The sequence below is a fragment of the Maylandia zebra genome, linkage group LG10 (assembly GCF_041146795.1).
Source record: "Maylandia zebra isolate NMK-2024a linkage group LG10, Mzebra_GT3a, whole genome shotgun sequence".
Lineage (NCBI taxonomy): Eukaryota > Metazoa > Chordata > Actinopteri > Cichliformes > Cichlidae > Maylandia > Maylandia zebra.
In genome coordinates, this window is record NC_135176.1 from 827,973 (window position 1) to 847,708 (window position 19,736).

General features: G+C 40.7%; 1 protein-coding gene across 15 annotated transcripts in view; it reads right to left on the reverse strand.

The window, feature by feature from the left end:
- The window catches only part of dlg2 (discs, large homolog 2 (Drosophila)), a 174,324-nt gene that overhangs the window by 101,586 nt on the left and 53,002 nt on the right, over positions 1–19,736 (reverse strand). The window contains exon 1 of one of the 15 annotated variants that reach the window (XM_004561698.6): positions 14,639–15,517. The exons of the other annotated variants lie outside the window; for them this stretch is intronic. Within the exon in view, the coding sequence (XP_004561755.1) occupies positions 14,639–14,674 (36 nt within the window). The 5' untranslated portion in view covers positions 14,675–15,517. Of the gene's footprint in view, positions 1–14,638; positions 15,518–19,736 lie in introns of those variants that run through there. 15 annotated transcript variants of the gene reach the window in all.

The window sequence follows — 19,736 nt, forward strand, 5'->3', positions numbered from 1 at the left end:
CTTGAAAGAGTAGTTGTCAAACAGCTAACAGATCATCTGCAGAGGTTTATTTGAAGAGTTTCAGTCAGGTTTCAGAGCTCATCACAGCACAGAAACAGCTTTAGTGAAGGTTACAAATGATCTTCTTATGGCATCTGACAGTGGACTCATCTCTGTGCTTGTCCTGCTAGACCTTAGTGCAGCATTCGATACTGTCGACCATAATATCCTATTAGAGCGATTAGAACATGCTGTAGGTATTACAGGTACTGCACTGCAGTGGTTTGTATCATATCTATCTAATAGACTCCAGTTTGTGCATGTAAATGGAGAGTCCTCTTTACACACTGAGGTTAATTATGGAGTTCCACAGGGTTCAGTGCTAGGACCAATTCTGTTTACATTATACATGCTTAGGCAGCATCATTAGAAGACATAGCATACATTTACACTGCTACGCTGATGACACCCAGCTCTATCTGTCCATGAAGCCAGATGACACACACCAATTAGTTAAACTGCAGGAATGTCTTAAAGACATAAAGACCTGGATGGCCGCTAACTTTCTGCTTCTTAATTCAGATCAAACTGAGGTTATTGTACTCGGCCCTGAAAAGCTTAGAAATATGGTATCTAACCAGATGCTTACTCTGGATGGCATTACCTTGGCCTCCAGTAATGCGGTGAGGAACCTTGGAGTCATTTTTGACCAGGACATGTCCTTCAACGCACATATTAAACAAATATGTAAGACTGCTTTCTTCCATTTGCGCAACATCTCTAAAATTAGAAATATCCTGTCTCAGAGTGACGCTGAAAAACTAGTTCATGCATTTATTACTTCCAGGCTGGACGACTGTAATTCATTATTATCAGGATGTCCTAAAAACTCGCTGAAAAGCCTTCAGTTAATCCAAAATGCTGCAGCAAGAGTCCTGACAGGGACTAGAAAGAGAGAGCATATTTCTCCTGTTTTGGCTTCCTGTTAAATCCAGAATTGAATTCAAAATCCTGCTGCTCACATACAAGGTCTTAAATAATCAGGCCCCATCTTATCTTAATGACCTTGTAGTACCATATCACCCTATTAGAGCGCTTCGCTCTCGCTCTGCAGGCCTACTTGTTGTTCCTAGAGTATTTAAAAGTAGAATGGGAGGGAGAGCCTTCAGTTTTCAGGCCCCTCTTCTGTGGAACCAGCTTCCAGTTTGGATTCGGGAGACAGACACTATCTCTACTTTCAAGATTAGGCTTCAAACTTTCCTTTTTGCTAAAGCATATAGTTAGGGCTGGACCAGGTGACCCTGAATCCTCCCTTAGTTATGCTGCAATAGATGTAGGCTGCCGGGGGATTCCCATGATGCATTGAGTTTTTCCTTTCCAGTCACCTTTCTCACTCACTATGTATTAACAGACCTCTCTGCACTGAATCATATCTGTTATTAACCTCTGTCTCTCTTCCACAGCATGTCTTTATCCTGTCTTCCTTCTCTCACCCCAACCGGTCGCAGCAGATGGCCCCGCCCCTCCCTGAGCCTGGTTCTGCCGGAGGTTTCTTCCTGTTAAAAGGGAGTTTTTCCTTCCCACTGTCGCCAAAGTGCTTGCTCATAGGGGGTCATATGATTGTTGGGTTTTTCTCTGTATCTATGAAGCGCCTTGAGGCGACTTTTGTTGTGATTTGGCGCTATATAAATAAAATTGAATTGAATTGAATTGAACTGTTGTAAGAGTACAAAACTGTCTGACAGCAGACATCCAGAGTTCTGTGAGGAAAAAAGGGAAAGACGTTAAAAAGCTTTGAGATGCAACTGTTGCGTTTGGTCGCACAGTGAACTGTAATGTTCAAGCCCAAAGAGACTCGATTTCTCTTTCTCGGACAATAAAAAAAAGAAAAACTGCAGATTAAGTTATTAAACTGCAGTAAATAAGTTAAAATAAACTATTTTGCTAAACGTATTTGCTTGTCAGCCTTCATGTGCATATGAACTTATGACATTTTAAAGTCTTTCCACAACATTTAGGAATGTGTTTGTGGGAATTTTTGGCCTTTGTTCCAGAAGTGCATTTGTGAGTTCAAGCACTGACATTGGGTGAGATCGTGCTGCAGTCTCCACTCTTTTTTATCCTAAAGGTGTTCTACAGGTGTGAGGTCAGTACTTTGTGCAGGCCAGTCAATTTCTTCCACACCAAACTCGCGCATCCATATCTTTAAGGGCCTTGGTTTGTGAACTGGTGCGTGGACATGGTGGAACGTTTTGGAAGGTGCCATGCCCAAATAATGAAATTGTCCCAAATGGCTTGGTTATGCTGAAGCATCAGGAGTTCCTTTCACTGGAACGAAGCGGCTGAGCCAAAATCTTGAAAATAAATCCCACATCATGATCCCCCCTTCACCAATCTTTATACTTCAGTACAGTCAGACAAGTAGAGTTGTACTGGCAACTAGAGCAGGGCGATATGGCCAAAAATATTTATCACGATATATATTTGAAAATTTGCGATAACGACATAACCGACGATATAATTGATGCGAGACAAAATACAACTCCACAACATTACTAGTGCAAAAAGACAACCTTCCATTTATTTTCACTTAAACAAGAAGCTGGTTTTTATGTATATTAAAGCTTTATAAAAATGTAACAGTGCAAATTCAAATTCCTTGCTGAAAGTTTAACCAAAAGGCATTTCCAGTAGAAATGGGCTGACATATCCTGAGCATAACCATGTATAATATCCACTGAAGTTAAAAAGAGGTGCTTTGCAACATTAAACTGCAGTGTGCAGTACGCATTTTTCGGACCATAAGGTGCACAGGATTATAAGGCACATTAAGCGAAACAAAGCAGTCAGATAAATCAAACTTTATTAAACTCATTCTTCTTGCTTCCTCCACTTCTGTACCATTGATTCATTAATGTTGAATTCTCTGGCAGCTGCTCTATTCCCATGTTGTTGCAGTATATTAATGACTAACCTCGTATTGTGGATGGATTATCTCAGTTGTTCTCCTGACTGAAGTTTGGTCCGTTTACAGCATCCTGCCATGCGATTGCATTTGTCTCTAACCATGAAGAACCTTCACGTTAACTTTTATAAGTGGAAAAGTGTTAGTGTTCGTCCTCCAGCTTCACTGTTTATGTTATGCTAACATAGCTGTGTCGCTAGCGATCACGTAGCACATCATTATATACCAGCTAGCCCAACTTCAGTAACCCTACAAACGTCACTGCTGTTTAGTTTCCTGTCTTCATTTATGTTGGAAGTGATAGCAGAGCTGTACGTTTGATTTTTTTCAGAAATCTCTCAGTCAGAACATGCTATATCATGCTTAGGTAACTAGCGAAACTAGCGAGCTAACTTCCGCTAGCTTCCTGCTAACTTCTAACTCCGTTAAATGTAATAACTTTTGTTTTCATGGATGCCTGGAAGTTAAACTTTATAGTTACACCTGGTAAAGCAGCAATGCTGATCGTTTTATTAAAGATGAAAGAATTTAGACAGTTTTTAACTCTAAGTGATGCTGCAGTGTTGTTTGACCTGAAGCATATGGAGTTTAGGACCCAGATTACTCCCAGATTTAAGAGCATCTTAGTCCGACAAATACGACAATAACAACGGCCGCTTGCATGTTCTGCAAAAAAATGTGCTTTGTTGTGTATCTGACGGACAAACACCAAACCAGTTCCACATCACGGAAGTTGCACCATTTTTACAAACCAATTCTGGTTCATCTATTTCACTCAACAATCGGCCATGTGCGTATGAAAACAAAGGCACTGCGCATGCGCGTTTTACTCCCATTCTATCGCGATATTTCATTTTCCTATCGTTGCCTAACATTATACCGGTATTACCGTGAACGGTATAATATGGCCCAGCCCTACTGGCAACCACCAAACCCAAGCCTCGTCCATCGGATTGCCAGACAAATAAGCAGGTAGAAGTCATAATGGTAGAAGTCATGAGTTTTTCAACAGATGTATGAGAACTTGATAACTTTCCTGGGTGAACTCCTTACATCAAAGGGAAAGTCTATAAATGATAAACATAAACCAAAAAAAGGAAGTTGAACAGTTTATGATTTATGGAGAAAAACTGTTGTTTTTTCGTTCTTAGCTTTCAATTCAGAGTTACAATCTTTATACTAGCGACATGCCTACTGTTTTAAGGCAACAGTGAAGTATGTGGGAGATGCACCAGTCTGCATGTTGCATATATTTTTGGCGCCAGCCTCCCTGTTACCATAGGAACTGTCTATCGATTCAGCTGTTTAAGTGAACTGACAACCAATCAGATCTGCAGCCATTACATATTTATTTATTTCTTCCTTAGAGTGAGAAGTTGAGCTGAGGGAGAAGAATGAGACAAAGAGTGGCTTCCATGAAGTACAGAAGAAACATGTGGCTGAATGAGCTACAATGAAACTGATCCGAAATTCAGTCAGGAGGTAATTATGCTGTAACCTCAGCTCCAGGCCAAACTTCTGGATTTGAGCCAGTGAATCTCTCCTAATTGTGCTGCCAATTCACTGTATTCTTTAGAATCTGAACAAAAGATTAAAAGGATTTAAGCCACCAACCTTCCAATTAGTAGATGACCTGCTTTACCTGCTGGTAGGTCAGAAGACAATGAATCAAACACCTGACTCGCAAGCAGTTCCATGGCCACGTGACGCAATTTCATTCAATTCATCAAGTATTGAAATTTCAAGATGAACTTCTCAGATTACAATGTAAGAGATGAAGCAAATCAACAGACTGAAAATTCAATATGAATATATACACTTTTTGGCCAAAAGTGTCCATTCAACCTTCCAAATCACTGAATTCTTCCAATCACTTCCATGGCCACAGGTGTATAACATCAAGCACCATAGGCATGCTGATTGCTTCCAGAAACCTTTGTGAACAAATGGGTCGCTCTCAGGAGTTCAGTAAATCCAGTAAGTCCAGTTGTGAAATTTCCTTCAATTTCAATTCAATTCAATTCAATTCAATTTTATTTATATAGCGCCAAATCACAACAAAAGTTGCCTCAAGGCGCTTCATAGATACAGAGAAAAACCCAACAATCATATGACCCCCTATGAGCAAGCACTTTGGCGACAGTGGGAAGGAAAAACTCCCTTTTAAAAGGAAGAAACCTCCGGCAGAACCAGGCTCAGGGAGGGGCGGCCATCTGCTTGCTACTAAATATTCCAAAATGAAAGCAATTTGGAATAATAACATCTAACCCAAGTGGTAAGCCACATAAAATCACTCATAATTGATCTTTTTCAGTGTGAGCTGACTCCATGTTGGATGAAGGCGTCACCAACTTTCTGCAGACTCAATCGCTACAGACTTCCAAACTTCACCTGGCCTTCAAATGAGTTCAAGAACAATGTATACAGAGCTTCATGGAATAGGTTTCCATGGCCAAGCAGCTGCGTTCAAGCCCCAGCTTTGTGGAAACAGTTTGGGGATGGCCTCTTCCATGTTTCAAGATAACTACACAGCAGGGCAGTAAGGTCCGTAAAGACATAGATGAGCGGGTTTGGTATGAACTTGACTGACCTCCACGGAGTCCTCAATTTAAACCAACAGAACACCTTTGGGATGATTCAGAGCGGAGACTGAGAGCCAAGCCTTCTCGTCCAAAGTCAGTGTCTGACCTCACAAATGTGCTACTGTCGGGGCGACCGTGGCTCAGGGGGTTGGGAAGCGTATCTGTAACCGGAAGGTCACCGGTTCGATCCCGGACTCTCTGTCCTCGTCGTTGTGTCCTTGGGCAAGACACTTTACTGGTGTTGGCCAGAGGGGCCGATGGTGCGATATGGCAGCCTCGCTTCTGTCAGTCTGCCCCAGGGCAGCTGCCTCCACCAGTGTGTGTATATGTGAGAGTGAATGAATAGTGGCATTGTAAAGCGCTTTGGGTGCCTTGAAAAGCGCTATATAAATCCAATCCATTATTACTGGAAATGGTCAAATATTCCCATGAATATATTCCTAAACCTTATGGAAAGCCTTCCCAAAAGAGATGAAGATCTTACGGCTCAGACCATTCTCATTCCCGACACGTAACATACCAACGATTTGTCACATCCCGAGGCGTCCAATAGGAACGCAAAAGGTACCCTTCCGTGTCCCTATGATACGCGCCGGATTGTGGATGGAATCCAATAGAATGACGCTCCCGGCGGTAACACGCGTTCCAACTGTGTATTCCAGCCCTAACCCTAACATTAATCCTAATGACAGTAAAACGAAATGTACATGTGTAGATTTATTCCAAACAGTTCTCATGTTTCCTGACATTTCTGAATGCGTAACATAGAGATGTGTTGGGAGGCTGAAAGCATAACATACCGACAATGTGTCACATGGCGTAATTTGTTACACTTTGGGATGAGAACGTGTTGTATGGCTGCAAAGGGTGGGCTGACATTGTATTAACCCCCTACAGATTAAGAATGGGATGTCAGTCAAGTTCATATAAGTGTTCAATTCAATTTGATCTATATAGCGCCAAATCACAACAACAGTTGGTTCAAGGCACAACTGTTGAAGGTGTTCTTTAAGGACATGGTCACTACAGCCATTTCCATCTTATCGGCAAACTTTACAAACATCTGTCCATTTCTCTTCTTAACACCATACTTATCACTTGATCCATAACCTCACCTCTGTTTCCTTCCTGTCCATCAAAGTATGCGCCAATCACACTCTCTCCCTTGGGGACATTCTCTCCAACTTACTTCAAAATTTCTCTTTATCTCCTGACATCCAACATGTGGGACATACTCACCGACAGCATTAAACATCCCCTAGGCATCAATATTCCTCCAAGAAATGACTCCTAAAATTTATGTTCCTATCTATGCCATGATACAATGGTCTGAATCCACCTCCAATACTCCTGGCCTTGCTTCCCTTCTACTTGGGTTTACACATAATACACTTGCCTTCCTTCTTTCCAGCATATCAGCCAACAGTTCCTTCACCAATCAGAATCTGACATTTAGTGCCCCTACATTCATCTCCACACCTTTTCTTCTCTTTCACTGCTTCCTGACATGCCTTCGCCCTTCCCTCTGCCTTTGTTTCAGCCAACTATAGTTCAATAAGGAGAGATCATTAGAATAAAATGAACATGATTTATTGATGTACAGAATTTTTATGGTTTTCTGAAGTACTCCTGAGCCCATGCGGTAATATCCTTTACAGAATGATGTTTTAAAATGCAGTGCTGCCTGAGGTATCGAAGGTCATGGGCATCCAGTGTTGGTATTCGGCCTTCCCGCTTTCATGCAGCGATTTCTGCAGATGCTCGGAGTCTTTTGATGATATTATGGACAGTATATGATGAAACGCCTGGATTCCTTGCAATTGTACGTTGAGAAACATTGTTCTTAAACTGCTGGACTATTTGCCCACGCAGTTGTTCACAAAGTGGTCATCCCATCCTTGCTTGTGAACACCTGAGCCTTTTAGGGATAGTACCTTTATACCGAATCATGACAAACACCTGTTTACAATTAACCTGTTCACCTGCAGAATGTTGAAAACAGGTGTGTTTTGAACATTCCTCAACTTTCCCAGTCTTTTGCTGTCTCTGTCCCAGCTTTCTTGGAACGTGTTGCAGACATCAAATTCAAAATGAGTGACGATTTGCAAAACAACAACAAAATTTATCAGTTTGAACATTAGATGTCTTGTGTTTGTGGTGTATTCATTTGAATATACGTTGAAAAAGATTGTATTCGGTTTTTATTTATGTTTTACACAACGCCCCAACTTCTTTGGAATTTGGATTATACATGTATACTGTATACCCAGTGTTGGGCAAGTTACTTTGAAAAAGTAATTAGTAATAGTAAATAGTTACTTCTTCAAAAAAGTATCTCTGAGTTAGTAACAGAGTTATTATAAAAGTAACTAAATTCTAGGAAAAGTAACTACTGCGTTACTTTAAAAAATGTTCAACCCTCTGTGGTCGAGGGTGTTTTTGACTACTTGTCATTTCACCTTTAAAAACGATTTATCCTGCCTTGTTTTGTTTGGTGCCGTTCTTTTCAGCACAACCTCACACGTCTGAATTTACAGTTATTTTTTCATTTGACATACTGTATCAGCACAGCTGATCTGAAACCAGACACAAAATATAAAATCCGAGTAGAAAAAGTTATGTTTTTACTGTAACAACCACAAACATGTTTAAAAATCATTCTCTTAACTTGAAATGCAAATATAAACCTATGCACAGGTTTTACAAACAACAAAGTTATATGCAGCTATTTACCTAAAATGCAGCCAAGCTGTTATTTTATAACCATTGAAACTATTTACAGAACAATCAGCTGTTCTGCATCAAATAAGATGCCACACAATCTATTTGTGCCCCTCCCAAAAATAATTTCTGTCCACTGTAAGATAAAAAAGCAGATCACAGGCTGATACCTGCAGGCCTGACAGCAGCAGGTGTGTCGCTGCTCCTGTTTCCACCTGCAGACAGCGTTTACACTGTTTGGTGGCTTTTTGGCAGCAGCTGTGACCTTCAGCAGTCGCCTCATTGTTCTGACACACACAACAACACTATCCACTACACTACACACTCACTTCACAATACACTACACACTCACTCAAAACTCTCTCTCTCACTCTTTCTTTCACTCTCTCTTGGCATCATCACTCCTAAAACTTCACCCTTGTCTTGGGTTGACATAGCGTCTTGGTTCCATGGAATCTTAAATTGATCATGTGATTGGTTTACCATGACTACTTTATTGTTCCTCAATCAGCAGCACTTGTGCGATTGTTTCGCCCCCCCTACCTCCCGGTAAGCTGAAGACAGCCTCAGCACGTCCGCACCACTTTTTCTTGTTAGCAACAGTAACGGCGTTGTAATGATAGCAACAGTAATTAGTTAGATTACTGGTTACTGAAAAAAGTAACAGTGTTAGTAATGCCGTTACTTTTAACGCTGCTGTTCCCATCACTGTGTATATCTATGTATCTAAAGGGATCAAAATGACTCATCAGTTCTAGAAGTTGTCATTTTTTGCCTTTTTATCCCAATTTCCCCCAACTATATAATAAATAAACCCATTTAATAAATGCACGCACAATATGTTTAAGATTTTGACAGGTTAATCAGGATAAGTTAATTTAGCAATTAACCGTTTTACAATGTAGGCTTCTGAGCTACCATTCTTAATACACACTGACAGGAAAATTACTTTTCATCCCCAAAGACTACTTATCTTTTCAGCACTTTAAAAGTGGTACACTTGGTATATATACACTGTATTATTCTTATGTGGTCAAAAATTTATATGAAAAAAACAAACAAACCCAGCAACAATGACAGCATATCAAACAGGTTCATCCAGGGATCTGTTTATTTTTTCCCCTCCCCTCTATTTTCCTCTCACTCAATTACAAAAGTATATTCATCATGCCCAAAAGCATTACAACAGAACAGCAGACGTAGCTTATAGTACTTCAGATCTCATTGCAGCAACTGTGCATTACACAGAAAGCACATATGTTTCATATTTAATAGTTTTGGCAGTGCATACGCCACGAGTTAAACCTTATATACTGCATGTTTCAGGTTGTTTTACACTCCGTCAGGTCTATTCCACAGTACTGCATACAATATTAACACAGCTGAGAGGTAATATATTCAATAACCATGAGTCACAAAAAATGCTAAATTGAAAAAACAAAAAAGACGAAATTCCCAAAACAGCAAACGCAGCGTTGATTTTGCTCAGAAACCAGGTGATCCATGTAAAGTCCAAATTTGTCACATGGTCATAATTATTCAATCATTAGCCACCATCAGTGTTACCCTCTGACAGCACTCATGTATTATCCCTCTGGCATGCTGATAACCTGTGCCCTATCAGTGTTCAGACATAATGTAATTCATTCAGTTCAATTCAATTCATTTCAAATGCATTTATATTGCTGTGGCGTGGCTTGTAGTCCTGTACAACAGTTTTTCTGTGTGTTTATTAACGTCTTGCTTAGCCTCAGGTAGGGTCACCTCTCCTACCCAGACAGAACCAGTGGAGACCTGCATTAGAGACTCACTACGGGAATCATTCAACCATCCTCTTCCCCGGCAGATGCAGGCACTTTGATTATCTAGTGATGCTGTTTTGGTTGACCAGTGCACCACTGGTGTTCCAGGCATTAGTCAACGATGCTCTAAAGGATCCTTAATGTGTTTGTGTTTGGATATCTTGTATATCTAGACAAGTAAAGGTTTTGCAATGACTTTTGGAGAATCAGATGCATGTGAAGTATCAGTGTTGTGATACTTCTCATTTCATTTCTGGACACTCGAAAACATTGTCATAACTTTGAGCATCAGCAATTCTTTCTCTCAAGTCTAAACTGGTTGATTTTGTTTTGATACTTTGTCAACTGAGAGCACAAATCCTTTCTGAAGTTTTTATATTCCCTGTAAAGTAGACAGTATCCCCCACTTTAACTTGATATATATATATATATATGTATGTTCAATGGTCAATAGTGACTCTGTTGTCCCCAATGAGAAGCTGATTTGCAGTATGTCCACACAGAGAAAAAAACAGCCTAAGTTTCATCAGTAGCATCAACAAAGTGTTATTAAGCATGATAATAGCAGCAGGTATAATAGACACTCTATCTCTCTTGGTCATCACTGCAGGCACTTCATGCTGACGACCAGAAAATCTCTAAAGACAGGATGGTCTGAACATAACATGACAGAGGTTTCCTTACTCAGCACCAAAGTTCACAAGCTGGACCTGAGACCTTCCTGAGATCTGAACAGCCACTTTAACCAGGTGACCGAGTCTGGGCTTATTGGTCAAAGACAAATTACCGAGCAATGATCCATCCATCCATCTTCTTCCGCTTTATCCGGGGCCGGGTCGCGGGGGCGGCAGCCTAAGCAGAGAAGCCCAGACCTCCCTCTCCCCAGCCACCTCCTCTAGCTTATCCAGGGGAACACCAAGGAACCTAACCCCCCTTTGGACTGTAGGAGGAAGCCAGAGTACCCGCAGAGAACCCAACCAAACACGGGGAGAACATGCAAACTCCACACCCAAAGACCCTGGCCAGGTGTTGGAATCAAACTCAGGACCTTCTAGTAGTGAGGTAACAGTGCTAATCACCGCACCGCCGTGCTGTCAAACATCAGGGATATGAAACTGCAACCACTTTACAGAATTTAACAAGATATTAGATGAGACGCTACTACTAACTGCTTCTTTCAGCTGCTCACCGCAGTGGTTGTCACAGTGGATGATCTGCCTCCATGTCACCCCAGAGCAGTAATAATACTGGGCAAAGTGACAATCCCATGATTTTTGTAACACACTTCCAATAACTCTAATTATTAAAAACATCTTCACCAAATTAATTCTTACACCAAGAGAAAAAGAGAATCTCTAAAATTTTAGAAGAGGTTGCCCGTCTGGGATCTTAATCCCTAATTTCATTAATTCAGTTTTATGGAAATTGACTGTAATACAAGACAAACAGTCAAATTAAAAGGTCTTGAATGCTGGACACTGGGTCAGAAATATACACAAGCTTATCGTCAGCATACAATCATATTTTGGGTTCTAAAGCTTCCCTTTGACTTCCTTTGACCAAACCCTTGCTGTTCTTGTTGCTATAGTTAGTGGGTCAATTATCATTGAAAAAGATTAAGGGGATAAAAGGCACCCCTGCCTGGTACCACACTGCATCTTTGTATGATCACACACACACACACACACACACACACACACACACACACACACACACACACACACACACACACAGTTCTGGTTCTCCAGCAGAACCAGGATCATGGAGGGGCAACCATCCTCTGCAATCAGTTGAGGGTGAGGGGAAAGAGGAGGAGAGCAAAAAAAGACAGGACAAAAGGTGAACAATAGGAGGCAAGGCAAGAGTTGAAGTTACTAATTAACAGTAGTGGTGTTTTAAAACAAAGAGTGAAGGGATTAGTCAAAAAGAAACAGTCACTGGAAGCTGCCAGCAGTGGAAGCCTTTTAGCAGCATCATTTAAAGATGGTTCAGGGTCACCTGATTCAGCCCTAACAATAAAGAGTTGTCAAAAAGGAAAGTTTGAAGCCTAATCTTGAAAGTAGAGATAGTGTCTGTCTCCTGAATCCAAACTGGAAGCTGGTTCCACAGAAGAGGGGCCTGAAAACTGAAGGCTCTGCCTCCCATTCTACTTTTAAATACTCTAGGAACAACAAGTAGGCCTGCAGAGCGAGAGCGAAGTGCTCTAATAGGGTGATATGGTACTACAAGGTCATTAAGATAAGATGGGGCCTGATTATTTAAGACCTTGTATGTGAGGAGCAGGATTTTACAGGGTTAGAGTGATGGATGAAGCAAAGCTAAAAGGGGTAAAATCTGCTCTCTTTCTGGTCCCTGTCACTACTCTCGCTGCAATGTTCTGTATTAATGGGAAGATTTTTAGAGATCTTTGCTAAAGCACAGACAGATACAGCCACTTAGAACTACCTCTCCCAGCCAGCTAAGATTTGGTTAAGAACCAGCTGCGGAGCGGCTAAGGATCTGCCACGGTCCTGTCAGGATCCAGGTGGTTATTGTAAGTGGCTGTATCTGTAGCTAGGACTGGATCAGGTGACCCTGAATGCTTCAGTAGGTCTAGTGTGCTCGGGGATTCACACAATGCGCTGAATGTTCTTTCTTTATTCACCTTTATAAACACAGTGAGTAAAAATAGTGTTTCTAAACCACTATGCATTTAAATCATCAGTTATTCTTAGTCTCTGGCTATCTTCCACAGTGTCTCCCTCCCCTCACCCCCAAACAACTGTGGCAGATGGCTTCCCCTTCCTGAGCCTAATCCTGCCAGAGGTTTCGTCTCTTAAAGAGATTTTCCTTCCCACTGTCACCAAATGCTTCCTCACAGGGAGTCATTTAATTGTTGTGGTTCTCTGTATTATTGTAGGGCCTTTACCTTGCAATATAACACATGTTGACGAATATTTGGAACTATATAAACAAAATTAAATTAAACTGAATTATAATGGGACCCTCACAGCCAGCCTGGTGTCCTGGCAGCTCGGGTTAGAGCCCAGCTAACTAAAGCTAAGTTACTATATCCACACCAGCTACTGTGGTGAATCTAATTATAAGATTATAACAGTTCGGTGTACAATGCACTGAGCTAAGCTGCATTTGCAGTGAGTACCATTAGTGCTAAAATAGCTTCAACAGCTAACACACCGACCAGAGAGCTGGTTAACCATAGGTCATACTTACATACTTTGAATATAACCTGCAGGTGATTCCAGAGAAATGTAGTTTAATTCATTTGAGAAGAGCTACAAATGTGATTCTGTGGTCATCAGTTTATGAAACTTCAAAAGTTTGGTGATATTTCCTAAAAAAAAGGTTTAGAAATGATTTTTGCTGTAATTTTAATACACAAAAGAGAAACAAATGTCAACTTCATTAAATTCAATTTTTATTTATGCAGGATGAGATCACAACAATAGTCGCCTCAAGGTGGTTAACATTGTAATATTGTCCCACATAGTTAGGTTATAAATACAGATGTGATAGGGCAGAGACCTGGGTTCAAACCCACCGGCCATTTACTGTGCACCCTCTCCCAGCTTCTGTCTTCTCTGCACTGTCCTATGTCCGTAAAGATCATACAGTTTTAGATTAGATGAAAATAAAGGTGATATTCAAAGAGAGTTTCACTTTGACTCGTGACTATTAAAACAGGGGCCAATGGCTGCAACCAGGGACGCCACAATACCAGATGTTACAAACTTGGAACTAATGCCAGTAGAAATACTTTTTCTGGTAATTAAATATATTCTTAATACCCAAATGTAAAGAAAGATTATCCAACATGAACAAAAATTAAACTTCTGACATAGTGATGGCAGACCATTTATTAAAATGTTTTTAACGCTATGAGCCGCGTAGAGTCACTGCAGCATCTGAAGTTATCCATTGTGGTCCTATCCTCAACCACCGATGATCCCTGTCTGATGTTCTTCATTCACGGTGCTTTGTGATGTTACAAGTGTCATGATGAGATACTTTGAATTAATTTTGAATCATAAACAGGAAAGAGGTAAGGATTATGTATACCAAGGAAACAATAACTTAGAAAGGAAATCTAATAAACATGATGACAGTATGGTGGTCACAGGGACTGAAGAACTGCTCTTTTGAGTGATGCAATGATCGTTTGCACAGTAACTTAAACATTTTCTAAAATAAAATGTTCCAGGTGTGCACAAAGACTTCTGCGTTACAGTGAAACAACCTTTTTCTTGCAGTGTTGGCATTACTCACATTGTGTGAGCACTGGGCTGCAGCAGAGCCACAAGTTCAAAACAGCTTCTGTTGCCATATCTGAGCTTTTTATAGTGTTGCTGACTGAAAGACGTGAACCAGAACAGGTAAACAGAAATGTCCAGCAGCAGCAATGAAAATGAATTTATACAACTTTTTACTTTAGAGTGACATGGGAATGAAGACAACCAGGAGGGAGGGATAGCAAACATCTATATTCATCCAGAAACAACCAACACACAAACAGCGTTTTCCCCTGCTTTACCTCATCCCTCATTCCCGTACAGTGACTATTCTCAAGTCCAGTGAATCATGTCTCTTACCTTGGTTGTGACAATGCAAAGACAATCCATGTTCATCAGACAAAAAAGGAGCTCTCAATATATTGTCAGATTCATCACCACTTATCTCATCCCTGAAGGAAAAATGTGGGAAGACGGAAAAAGATGCCAGTATGAAGAACCGAGGAGGTAAGGATTACCAGAGAACGAGAGGGGGAGGAAAGAGGAAGAAAACATGCACACGCTCTCCTTTGCAAAGGAGAGAAACCACAGCGGACAGACATTACTGCATGTGGGCCCCTCTCAAGGATTGAGATGCCTCCTCCACACCGCTGAAGGCAATCAGAATTCTTTACGCCATCTCAGAGCACAGCGCACGTCATCGTCTAACACGCACACAAAACAGTAGCTCCACACACCAACCCCAAATTCTTCCTCAGATTCTCTCCCTCTCATTCACCCTCTGCCTCCTCGTTTGAGTCCATTCTCTGCTCGTCTCTAGGCTGCACAACAGAACAGTGCTATACGGTGAGAGAAAGCAAGGGCAGGAAGGACAGGAGCGTCAGCTCTGGTAATGGTAAAGGTTCCCCTTGCTCTCTTTTTCATTGGCTGTCTGCTGAGGCAGACTGCTGGAACTCAGTAACACACTGGCTTCAATTTAATCTGCATCCAGTGGCAGCACAGCACTCACCCTTCCACTCACTAGTTTCTAAGCAAAAGAACTTTATGGATCTTTAATGTTAGGAATTACATGTTTAAAATGTTTCCCACTTGGCTTTAGGTAAAACAAATGAAAAATCTGTCAGCATCTCCGCTATAATCAATTCAATTCAACATCAGCATCAGTCGCCTCAAGGCGGAGAGTGAAGTGCTCTAATAGGGTGATATGGTACTACAAGGTCATTAAGATAAGATGGGGCCTGATTATTTAAGACCTTGTATGTGAGCAGCAGGATTTTGAATTCTGGATTTAACAGGAAGCCAATACAGGAGAAATCTGCTCTCTCTTTCTAGTCCCTGTCAGGACTCTTGCTGCAGCATTTTGGATTAGCTGAAGGCTTTTCAGGGAGTTTTTACGACTTCCTGATAATAATGAATTACAGTCGTCCAGCCTGGAAGTAATAAATGCATGAACTAGTTTTTCAGCGTCACTCTGAGACAGGATATTTCTAACTTTAGAGATGTTGCACAAATGGAAGAAAGCAGTCTTACATATTTGTTTAATATGTGCGTTGAAGGACACGGGAAGACAACTGACTTTGGTTGCTGAGGTTTTCAGCTTCACATGTCTCAGATACATAAAAAGGTTGGTGGTGTACCAAGGCCCTTTAAACCCTAACTCGTCACTGACAGTGTTTTCCGACATTTTTTAAAATTACTGTAACTTTTGACTATGCTTCCACCTCACTGTCAGCCATCCTGTTAGCAGGGCCTAAGCTATCTTTGGCTACACCGGCTACAGGGGCCTGGTTAGCTATGGGTTATTGCAAGGGTGTGAAGTCGAGTCTCCAATTCAGTGATCCTGGCCTCCAGACCTGAAAATAGGCTGCATCTTTTACAAGTATCATTACTGCTAAAAGAGGCTGAGGAGTAACTGAAAATCTGACACAATGAGCAGGAAAGTGCAGGAGGGACAGATGAAGAGGCAATGCTATGAGCTAAGCTAAGCTAGTGAAACCCTAAAGACACAGTGAGTGAATACTGTAACAATAAATTAGCGAGTGTGCTTTAGATGAAGCATGTGAAGATTACACTATGAAATAAGAAGTTATCTATAAGTTTTTAATTAAACTGCTACGCAGAAAAGTGACACAAAGGCACCACTGTGTTAGAACAGGAACAGGAAGTGATACTCGGAGAGAGTGAACACCAAGTGTCACTACCCGATCCGTACCGGAAACCCGATCGGTACCCCGCATGCGCGAAAGGTGTCTACTTCCGGTCGTAGCGTTTTACGATAGTTACAGGTCAGAGTATCTGTTAAGATGTTAAGAATAACAAGTATCTCTTAAAATGTTTCCGATAATGAAACATTTAATATAATGTAGACAAAAACAAAAAAGTAAAAAGATAGTGACAGATCGGGACTCCCGATCCTTACTGCGCATGTGCAAAGTCGGACCGTACAAATCGGGTCTACCCGATCCGTACCGCGCATGTGCAGGGGTTTTCTTCTTCTTCTGTTCGTTTAATGGCAGTTTACCCCCCAGTGTACGAGGATACCGCCACCTGCTGACTGAGCGAATGAACCCTATTGTAAACTGAATTAGCGTCATTACAAACGTGTGTTAAATTTGATTTAGTGATAGTCGAGTGTGTTTATGCTCGTCTGTGTGGAGAGGATTGTTGGAAAAGTGATGATAATGTCCGCTATCACTGTCAGTTGCCAGTAAACACTTCATCTGGCTGCTGAATCTTCGCGTGACATATTATAATGTCTGTATTATTAACTCTGTCATTAGGCACCATTCTTCTTATTTTACGGCACTGTTGTTCAATCGGGGAACGCTCTCTGTTGAGGAGAACAGCAAAATTTTTTGCGGATATGGATTATCCATTGTTTAAATGTCCCGGTAGTCGAAAAGGAGGCAGAGCTGCTGAGAAATGCTAGGAGCAAACTGGGCGCTAACCGTATCATTCAAATATATTGAATGTCGCAATGTTGGCAAAGAGAGGAAGTGACGTAAGATTTGCGCATGCGGGGTACCGATCGGGTTTCCGGTATGGATCGGGTAGTGACAAGCACCACCACTAAACACATCCGCCACCACTAATCAAAACATAGCAAATTTTAAAAAAAAAATCAACTTTTGACTTTTCATCTTTGATAGAGTTTGAAAATTGATCCAAATATGTGCTCAGTGCAATACTGCAGTGGATGCAGGCACCAAGCATTGTCAGTGGCACATTTTAATGCAATCCAGAATCACAGATTTAACTATTTGTCTGCAGATGTGCACTCTTATTCTCAATTACAAAGTGACTGGAACATACTTTATGCGATACTTTATCAACTATTGTTGAGCTATGTATTAAGTCCTTTATTTAAACACTCCCAGGTGGATGAGGTCTGGGGAACTAACCTCTGACAATTTTCAACTGAAATTACTTAATGAAACATCCAGTTATATGAAGAAGAACTCGGTACAGAACTTGCAGTGCAGTTCAGTCTTGCCTAAGATTCTATAAATGCATGAAAAAGAAATTTGTGTTTCTTTTTCATGCATCTAAGCTTTGCAGCCTTCTTTTTCTGTGGCCAAAAGTCAAACATGACAACAATGCTGTTGGCGTGTTTTTGATTTGCACAGTTGGTTTTCATCTTTTCTCTCTATGTCCTCATATATTCATACAAACTCGTATTAGATAACGTTAGGGAGTTGCTTGTGAAACGAGATGATAGAATTTTTATTACTCTTTCAGTCAGAATGTCAAGAAATTCTAATGCGACTCTAATGCAGCATTGGGTGTGTGGTGAGTCTTTCTAAACCCCCCTCCCAAAAATCTCTAAAAATATAGTCAGTGGGAAAAGTCCCAGAGAGAAATGTTTAAGGAGAAAGCAACAATGCCTTTTTCTTAAACAACCAGTGAATAATTAGCTTTTTTCTCCTTTCTTTTTTGTTTGTTTGTTTGTTTTTTATTATTGAGAAAACAAAATAGCAACTATGGAAGACATATCCAGGACAAGGACAACAGCAACAACAACACAGAGTAAAACAATCATTGGAATATAGAGTACGAAGGATAAACGTAAAGATTATCCTTCGTAAACCCCCCAAGATTGCTAAACCCCCCAAAACGTGACTATCGAGGGTTGGGACCAGCAAGCATAGGTACAATCTTACACGCCTCTCCTCTTGTTATTCCCCAAACGCCCATTCTTTTCTCTCTTTTTTCTGTCCTTTTTCTTCTTCTATTCCTCCACTTTTTTTCTCCCAATCTACCCTTCACCCCCTGTCCACTCCAGCACAGTATCTACACAGACAATAATATGAATAATAAAATAAATGAATAAAAACATTAACTAAAGAAGCTTATATTTTCACAAAAAATTTAACTCTTTATAAAAACCAAAATACATTTTGAAATCATTCAATCAATCTTTTTTAAAATGCAATTTTAAAAAGAGAAATAAAAAGATTCAAAAATCAAGATTTATTTCTGACATTTAAAATTGATTCCACTCCTCATTTTCAAAACCATTTACTCACTGCATTTACCTTTCCTGTCAGTTCATAGCGATCATATTAGCAAATGCATTATCTTTGGGATTAGCTACAGAATTAGCTGTAAACTATCAGATTACCTATGCCCATTACCATTTCCGTGTTTTGTTTTGCTTTGTTTTTGGGTCCTTGGAGAAAAAGTAATGCAGTCTGCTGCAATATAAGGAGCTCACTGATTGGTTAGCGATTCACGGAGGGGAAGACGTAGCTAACTGTTTGAATTGAACAACACTGCTGTTTACGCTGAAAACTTTGCACTGCCCTTTGTACAAGCACACACTCTAAAAAGGCATTTAGCCTTGCTATTCCCGCTTTTTCTAACATGGATATGTAAAAAACTGACTCTGAGTCATCACCTGTGGACTCAGTCTGACTATCTGTTGGAGGTAGCATGCTAGCATGGCTAGCGCTAGCATCATTGCATGTAGACCCGCTCTTTTAATCTCATGTTATCTTGTGAAAATATTACGTTCCAGCAGCTAGCTACATAGTCCACAACATCTAGGACTACTTGATAATTCACTTTGTGACTACACAAACAGATCACTTAGTTGGAAATATTGGTTGCTACTTGTGGTTTGCGTTGTGGTATTTCTTTTGGTTTGTGGCTGCTGTATCCTCTTTTTGTTGGTCACATATTACTTTTCTGTGTTCAGTGCAGCAACTTGTGATCCTCATGTAGGGGCATCCATGTTTGCTTTAACATGTCATTTAAGAGCATTTAGTTTTGCTGTAATTAAAAATATAACCTATGCTTCTTATAACTCTTGTGTCAGTCTCCACTTTTATGTTGTGGCTTTTGAGGCAGGTTGTAACATCCTGACTGCTGGGATTGCCACATTATCACGACGGCGGTCTTCAGATCCTTGCAACCACCACTGTGTCTGGATTGTTAGCCAGCAGCTGCTCATCTCTCT